This window comes from Helianthus annuus, chromosome 4, assembly GCF_002127325.2.
Source record: "Helianthus annuus cultivar XRQ/B chromosome 4, HanXRQr2.0-SUNRISE, whole genome shotgun sequence".
In the NCBI taxonomy this organism is placed as follows: Eukaryota; Viridiplantae; Streptophyta; class Magnoliopsida; order Asterales; family Asteraceae; genus Helianthus; species Helianthus annuus.
In genome coordinates this window covers 206,642,345-206,651,809 of record NC_035436.2, presented here as the reverse complement: position 1 = coordinate 206,651,809, position 9,465 = coordinate 206,642,345, and the positions used below count along the sequence as shown (strand labels likewise).

The window sequence follows — 9,465 nt, the reverse complement described above, 5'->3', positions numbered from 1 at the left end:
GTTACATCAACTATATTCTAGTAAATTAAGTTTATATATGATTGATCTGTTACATCAAGCCTTTAAGTAAACATAATTATACTATACATAGGGCATGAGTCGGCCTTCAATAAGGACAACTACTTCCGTTATCAGTAAAATACACTAAACTTGACAGACAGTATGCAAATTAATCATTAATTGTAACCTATCTGTTTTATTTGTCGACAATAAATCATAAGTTAACTCAGCCTCTTAAACCTATCCTGATCCAAACGACGAACAACCAACAGCAATTTCATTGAATCAAACCAATTGCACCAAACCGAAAACAAAAATAATTAACAGGACGAATACCTTACGCAGGGCAAACGTCAGATGCCAGAGGTAACAACAGGAGAAAATTAAGAGACGAGAAACCCTAACGCACCGCTTTCAATCTGTTGTGTGGGAAACGAATGGCTGGAATATCACGCACCAAGAAGAGAAGAAATAGTTAGAAAAACAGAGTGAATTTATACGATTAATGTGAAGAGAAGAAATAGTTAAGAAATAGTTGTGGTGATCGAAGGTAAAGAGGATGATTGGGGATCGTGATGAAGAAGCATACCACTTGATGAAGCGAACTGCAGGCAGCGGAGATCGATCAAAGGATCGTGATGAAGAGGTAAACTTCCATGGGAATTTTGGCGGCAGTTATGGCGCTAAGTTTTGTGGAATCACGTTTTCCTGCAGTAAGGGGTGACTTACTTATGGATTATCACGTTTTGAACTCTACAAAACGTAAAAAAATCACTTTTTATTAATTTTTTACCAAACACTCAAAATAGATTTTTTGCGATTTCAAAACACAATAATCAGATAATCAGGTTGAAAAAGTAATCCCAAACATCCCCTAAGTCTAACTGATAACCCCTTCATCTTAGTTATTTATACCTCTTGATTTTAAAATATAAAAAGTAGTTAATAGACAATATTGTTTTTTTTATCTCTACTTAAGTTTAAAAAAAAATAAACAAAGTTGCTTATTTTAAAAATCTATATATGTGTAAGTCTTATTACCTACACATTTGTAGATAAATGTTTAAAAGTAAAAAAAAAAGATTAAATTAGTTTGATAATTTTTATTTTCATGACCTACATATTTGAATGTATGAAGTAAACTTTTTTGAAAGTATGAAGCATAGATAAAACAAACTAAACAATTTAATCAGTTTGTTCTTTTGATAGCCGTAATAATTTAACGTCAAAGATAGGGTTTAGATTAGGTTATCTTTCCTTCCGCGTTAGACAAGATATAAAACCATCTGAACGATTTGAGTTTGTTTTTTACAGTCGTAATTATTTAGTATTAGATACAACATAAAAATTTAAGAATTAAAGTTTAGGGTTTACATAAGATCATCTTTCCTTTTGTGTTACAAAAGATTTAATAGAAAATAGAGATCGCTAATATGGCGCCACTTGTATATTTATGGAGTACATAAAATTAGAAATGATAAGTACACTCATAAAAGATCACAAGTAAGAAATTTCACACAAATGGCACTACATAATCAACATGCACGGTTTAGCCATGCATAACCCTTATTATATAGGGAATACAAAGACTTAATTAAGCGTACACTTGCATTGTTCATGTACACTGATTACATTTTATGGTACCAATATGTGCCTTTGTGTTCGCTATCTTCATCTGGTTCGATGTAGATGCATTCCTTGGCCTCTCTCCACATCGCCTTGAAAATAGGGGTCCTATCGATCTTATAAAACTCACCCAAGACTGGCTTGATTGCGTCTCTTGCCTCCTTTGCATGATAATGTGGAATATAGGAGATCAAATGATGCAACACGTGAGTGTGGGTGACATCATGGAAAACCCTATTCAGGAATCCGAAATCCCTATCAATTGTCGATAATGCCCCTCTAATCCAGTTCCATTCGGATGAATCATAATGAGGTAAAGAGAGATGGGTGTGGTGCAAATACGTGATCAACACGAAAAACATGTGTACACCTAACACCGGAATTAAATACATGCATGTCACCCAAGCCGCCCCCTTCGCTTCTACAAGTAGCTTAGTTGCATACAAAACCGCGAGAATTCCAATATCAGATATGACAACCTGAATCCTTTCACGCTCAGTGAAAATCGGACTTAGTGGATCAAAGTGGTTGGCGAACCTCCCGTATTTCTTGCCAGAAATGTTAGTCAAGAGGTACAAAGGAAACCCTAGAGTTAACCTGAAAACCAAAGTGAACACTCGACCAGGGGGATTGTTAAGAAGCTTTGAGTAAACTGCAACTTTGGCCTTGCGTTTAGGAATGTAAACTTCATCGTTGTCAAGCGAATTCGTGTTGGCGTGGTGGTTCCGATGGCTGTATTTCCAAGAGAAATAAGGGGTATAGAGAGCTGAATGGAGGACGAACCCAACAATGTCATCAATCAATTGGTAGTCACTATAGGCGTGGTGACCACATTCATGACCGATGACCCATAGCCCAGTGAGGATGCTAGCTTGACAAAACCAGTAAACCGGCCATGCTAAGTAAGCCCACGGGGTAGGAAGAAGAGGGATGTATGTGTTGGCAAGGAAGTAAAAGACATAGGCCACAATGAGGTCATGAACAACATAGTAAGATGAACGGATGACAGATCGTTCGAAGCAGTGAGCAGGGATTGCTTTCTTTAGATCACTTAGAGTGAATGGTGGATCAATGGGGACACGTTCGAGGATGTTTTTGCCCTCAGATGGGTCTGACATCCGGCCACCTGCACCCATGTTTTGATAACCTGCATACATATATAACAAAAGCAAAATAAAATATATGTGTATATCAAATGAAAGATACTGGAAGTTTAAGCTCAAGAAAGAAAGTGAGACCTCAGAGATGAGATATGATGTTCGAGTTCTCTTCTGTTCTGCTGGTGAGTGTCTTTGGGGTTCTTCCTCCTTCACTTTTATAACCATGGGTTGCCAAAAAGTTTGGTTCACTAGCTATGCAATTGGTCACTATTTTAATCTCCAACTACCACGTTTGTGAATAATTAATCAATGTTTAGAATACACCAAAGAATTTTCTATTATTGGGTGCTTAATCAGTTATTTTAAGTTGATAATAATATAAACTATTTTTCATTGGAAAATTTATCATAATCAAGATAAATTATAAAATAATGGAAAATTGTAAAAAAAAAAAAAAAAAAAGAAGGTATCATAGTTTCATGAGTAATACCCACTTAAATAGAACTGTTTTTACTTCTATCGTAAACTAGGGTTGTTCACGAGTCGAACCGAACCGATCAGACCTTTGCTCGTGCTCGGTTCGTATACAAACCGATCCGAACCGAACCGAGCATGTTTTCAACCGAGCCAAATTCGAGCGAACGTCTTTCGATCCGAGCATTTTTTGAACGAACGTCGAGCGAGTATCGAGCTTCCCAGAACAAACAAGGAAACTAACGATGGGAGTGCTACTTATTAGAATAAAGTGCAGTTTCCGTCCCTAATGATTCGTCCAATGGAACACAAGTAAAAATTTAACAAATAACAATGAATACACAAACACTCAACTAGTTCTATCATGATTAACTAAGCGGGAAGATAAATCGTCGACCGATTGGAACATACCCCCCTTGTTCTATCGAAAGTTTGAAATTGAATGAACCGGTTGAAGGAAAACCCTGGCGAGTTGACGTCTTCGTGGGTGGCGATGGAGAAATCGGATAATGATGGCCAATGGGGGGTTTTGATTAGGGTCTTGTACTTCTTAATCGAATGGCGGGTTGAGACTTAAGTATTGATCGACGCTTCACATTTTAGTATTTGAAATTTTGACTCAGTTACTCAAATGAACATTTAATTATTGGACAATGGACTATTGGTATTGGATTTCAATTATAGTTACTTAAATGAGCTCTATTTGGATCTTGGACCAAACATTGATGATGCCGGTCTCTAGTCATTTCATTTTAAATGATACACACACACATATATATAAAATAATCGAGCCAACCGAGCCGAACCGAAGTGAGCGGCCCTTTCCTCGTGCTCGGTTTGTTTACAAACTGACCCGATCCGAACCGAACACTTATTCAATTGAGCTGAATCGAACGAGCAAATTCCGAGCATTTTTCAAGCAAGCATCGAACGAGCGTCGAGCGCCGAGCAATTTGAACAACCCTACCGTAAACTAAAAACTCATAAAGTTTAATTATATATTGGATAGGTAGAGGATCCTGTAAAAAGTGCTCAAAGTGTGAGAAGTGTATTATAACACTATATATAATACTATATAACACCATATAAACACCGTATAACAATATGTAACACCATAGAATACCATATAACACTATGTAACACTATATATCATTATATAACAAATATAACACTATAGGTTGTCTGATAGCATGTATATGATAGATGTATAGTGTTATATTTGTTATATAATGTTATATAGTGTTACATAGTGTTATATGGCATTATATGGTGTTACATATTGTTATACGGTGTTTATATGGTGTTATATAATATTATATATAGTGTTATAATACACTTCTCACACTTTAGGCCCTTTTTACACTATCCTTACACCATATTGGATAATAGTTCTTATATACATACATGAACGTTTAGTCTTCTATATAGAAGTGATTAGCACTGTAAACGAATCGAACGAACACGAACAAAGTCTTGTTCGTGTTCGTCCGTTAAGGAAACAAATATGTTCACGTACGGTTATGAACACTTACCGAACGATATTTTATGTTCATGTTCGTTCATTAAGGAAATGAGCGTGTTCGCGAACGATTCACGAACACAAATAAATTTGGCAAATGCGACGAATGATAAAGGTAGATGACCCAAAGAGTAGCACTAAAACTTGAATCCCTTATTGTGGAACATAGGTCAATCGTATTTGGCGTTGTAAATAATAAGAAAGGAAAGGGAAATGGTATATAAACTAGGTGAAAATGGGTTTCCTAGTTTAATTGTTAGGGTAATAAAACAAATAAAAGTTTAATAATATAAAAAGTATATATAAAATATATGTAAGTACAAAAATCTTTTATTAAACAAAAACATACGAACACAAATGAACGCAAAAGAACGAATGTTCAAGAACACGTTCACGAACACCTTACCGAATGTTCATGAACACAATAGAACGAACGAGCCATCAGTTCATGTTCGTTCATTTAACTAAGCGAACGAAATTTCTTGTTCATGTTCGTTCGTTTTTCGTTTATTAAACGAACGAAAATAAACGAAATTCCCGCCGAACGATTCACGAATTATTTGCTGAACGTTTGGTTCGTTTACAGCTCTAGAAGTGATCATTATACTCTTACGAACTACTACCCTAAGAAGTATTATGATAAAACTAGAAAAATAATCCATACATGGACTCTTTTACACATGGTTCTAAATAATATCTATAAAGGTCAATTTGTAGATTTTATACATTGCACTATCCAGATTAGTTAAATGTGGGGGTGTTAAACGGGTCGTGTTCGTGGGTTAATGGGTCAAACTGAAACATGCTTTAAAATTTTACACGAACCCAAATACGATACTAATCTGAAAATTTTATCATAGATGAGAACCGAAACGCAACACATTTAAAAAACGACTGATTTAACCAGAATAATTTTTGTATACTAATACTTTGAAATTACAAATTTACAATTACAACAAAAATACAAATCTACATAACGAATTACCGTTTTTTAATTACTTCTCTTTTAATGTTTAAATTTTGCCATGATATATTGAACTAGGCTTGCAAATGAAATATTCATGAGCTTGTTCAACGGGAAGTTAGTTTATGTTCTTTATTCAATAAAAGAATGAACATAATAGTTAGAGACAACAATGGGAAGGGGGCTCTCTCTGCTGATTGATTCTCCCAGGGCCGGCTATAAGCATGTGCCGGATGGGCGACGGCTCAGGGCCAAAAACGAAAAAGGGCCCGTAAATTTTTATATAATTTTTACATAATATTCAATATATATAATTATAACCATATGTTTATAACAAAGTAACAGTTGCAGTTGAGTGGTAAAAAAGATGGTTTTTAAGTCGTTGGTTACAAGGTCGAAGCTTGCAGTTAACGTTTTTTACAATTTTCGTACTCAGTGTCCTAAATTAAATGCCCACAACACTTCATTTAATGACAAAAGAAGTATTCTTTCTTCTGCTATGTTTAACTCAAGTTTTCTTTTTCTATTCCCTTAAATTTTCTTTTTCTTTTTTACCAAATTCTTTTATTGTATAATATTATTATTAATTATAAAATATTTTATTTTTTTCCTTAACTTCTAAAATATTTTTTTTTTACAAATTATTCGAATCGACCTGAATTTGTTCGGTTTGTTATAGTACTCGTACTCGGGTTTGATCGAATTGTTGAGTGACACAACGGCACTGAATTTTTGTTTTACTAGGGCGTGTAGGGCCCTTTTTCTTTTGTCTCGCACAGGGCCCAAATTTCTTTTAACATTTTCGAAGACGGCCCTGGATTCTCCTATTCACGAATGAATATAAACACACGTGTGGTTCGTTCATTTATGTTTGGAAACATCTGTTTATGTTCGTTCATTAATTTTCATTTATGTTCATTTAAGTTTGTTTATACTTTAATAAATACAATAGCAGTTATAGTTATAAACATTAAATGAGCTTTCTAACTTCTGATATGAATATAAATAATTGATAATTGTGTTTTTTTATTAATAAAACTGGATTTTAGAATAGAACTTATCGTAAGTAATCAATAATTTATATAAAAAGGCTAATTTATGTTCGTTTATGTTTGGTCATTTATGTTCATTTATGTTTGTTCAATTATGTTCGCTTAAGTTTGTTTTTTTATATTCGTTTACATTCATAAACTATATATTTAGGTTTTAAATGAAAAAAAACAAAAACAAAAATGAACATGAACATACCCATTTTTTAATAAACGAACTTAAACAAAAGAATTAATTTAATTACGTGTTCATGTTTGGTTAATTTTAAATGAATGAATAATTGTTTGATTAATTTACAAGCCCATACCTAATAATTTGGATACACATGACCGCTACCTTATCAGCAGGGCCTTATGGCTTATGTACTGGAGTGAAGAAGTCAAATAAGGGCTGAAGGTATTTGTTTGAAGTTTTAGGTAGTGAATTTGTGAAGTTATGTAATACACTAGTTTTTGCCCCGCCCGCGTTGCGGGGCAATAAACCGAATATTTCTCTCTCATAACATGTATGTTTGTATAGAGGGCAAAATCGTAATTATATTTTGAGCTAGAGACGAAATCATAATTTTAAACTGAGAGCAAAATCATAATTTTGAGCTTGGGGGAGGGGGGGGGATCATAATTTTATTTTGAACTGTGGGCAAAAACGTAATTTTGAGCTGAGGGCAGAATCGTAATTTTAAGGTAGAGGGAAAACAAAAATTTTATTTTGAACTGGGGGCAAAACCGTAATTTTAAACGAAGGGCAAAACCGTAAATTTAAACTGAGTTCAAAATTAAAAATGAGTTTTTGAACCGAGGGCAAAAGCGTAATTTTGAGCTAGGGGCGAAATTATTATTTTATTTTGAACTGGGGGCAAAAACGTATTTTTAAACGAAGGACAAAAACGTAATTTTAAACTGGAAATAAAATAAAATTAAAAAAAGGTTGGTCCAATGGGGGAGTGCCAGGCAGCTGCCTGGCACTATTCCCCCATCTTGTAATTGTATATTTCCCCCATCTTGTAATTGTATATGTAGATAATCAATGGGGCCACGTGCAATAAATTACTTGTTTTAAAAAACTGATGTTTTGAATACGTATTATCTTATATTTTTCTTTTTGATTTCAACTACCCATATTTTGTTTTATTGTTACTTTTGTTATTATTTATTATTTACTCTTTTGTTCCCTCATATTTTTCATAAGTCATTTTCGCCGATTTATATATTGTTCTCCACAGAAAATTTATGTATATACACATTTCAAAGTAAAACTAAAAAAATAAACGTGTAAATGGGAAAACGAGAACTCAACACATTTTTGTTAAACGTGTTTGTAGATTTGATACAAACTGATCTAAGCCCGTTTAAAAAAAAAAAAAAACTTTAACTAGAAATTGTGTTTGATTCACATCAGTGTTATAAATTAATTCACACTTAGACCGGATAGTGTGGTATCAAGCCTCTAGAGGCTTTATCACGTCACATTAGCGTCACATCGGTGCCATGTCACATAGAGAGTTTTAAAGTTTCTCCCTTTAACTTGCATGCAATGGTTTAAAGCCCCTTTAAAGCCCACTATTAAACAAAATAAAAAAATAAAGAGAAGAGATTTGATTGGTTGAAAAGAATGGGCCCACCTTCAAAGCCATTTTCTAGCGTTAGCGTGCTCGCGGAGGGTGGATAGCGCTTCCTCCATGGCGGTCGGGGGTGGCTGATGGCGCCCTGGGGCGCTATAGTTGTCTAGGTGGCAGGGTGGTGCTAAACTACACCCTGTGGCCTTAGAACAACTAATTACATGAAGAGTATATTATTCTATCTTATTCTCAAAGTCGTTAGTACAAGCGTACAACCATAAAGTTACAAGCGAGTTTAAAATATTGGATATCATCGGGTGGTTCCGCTTGTGGCACGATAATACTTCAGTGGTTCGTCAGTGATCCAAATTTCTCATTAAAAAAGATGGGTTTTATTAATCATTTAGTTTGTGAGCATTCAAACTTACTCAACTAAAACAAACACAACAAATGACTTTATTTATCTGTTTATTTATTTACAAAATGAAATGTGTAGTTGTTAACTCGAATTCATGTTTAGATTAGTTTGAAGTTTGCTATCGGAATATAAACACTGAATATACATACAAAGAGATCGTTGAAAATGGATATAAACTTTATTAAACACTATATATACATACAAAGAGATTGTTCAATCTTTTTTGGGAGTGTCATAGTAAACCAAGGAAAAGAATGTCATAATTGTAATTAAATGTAGTCTTGAAGCTTTAATTAACTTCTTAACGATAAATTTAATTATTAATTATGAAATTTCCCTTTTGGAACGACTCGTAATCCTAAATTATTACTTATATTTTTTGAACAGCTAACGAATCCTCCAAATAGTCTATCGGTGAAATTCACCATATCAGGATACTGTCATGGCCCCCGACTCGGTTTTACCCGTTTCAGGAGTCGCGGGACAGAAACCCATGGTATTGTTTATTCTGGCAGCGGAAAGTTTAACATGATCTTTTAAAACTGAAAAAATGCCCACTTATTTTATTTCACATTTTGGGACAAACCCGTAATTTACAATAAGGGTAACTTCACTGAGAAATTTCCGTTTTACAAAAACATGTTTATTTATTTTATTTACTAGCCACATTCTTCAAGTTGGTGTGCTACCCGACACCTTTTTCCTAATTCACCAGTAGTCACCTGAAACATGTTTAAAAAGATTTTATCAGCGGGG

General features: G+C 34.1%; 1 protein-coding gene across 1 annotated transcript; it reads right to left on the bottom strand.

The window, feature by feature from the left end:
• Window positions 1-1,423: 1,423 nt before the first annotated feature.
• On the bottom strand, window positions 1,424-2,960 carry LOC110938221 (delta(12) fatty acid desaturase DES8.11). Its single transcript, XM_022180676.2, has 2 exons — window positions 2,865-2,960; window positions 1,424-2,773 (listed from the first exon to the last, which is right to left on the bottom strand). Exon 2 carries the CDS (start codon window positions 2,760-2,762, stop codon window positions 1,629-1,631), a length of 1,134 nt encoding a protein of 377 aa, XP_022036368.1. The 5' UTR covers window positions 2,763-2,773; window positions 2,865-2,960; the 3' UTR covers window positions 1,424-1,628.
• Between the last annotated feature and the right edge of the window lie 6,505 nt (window positions 2,961-9,465).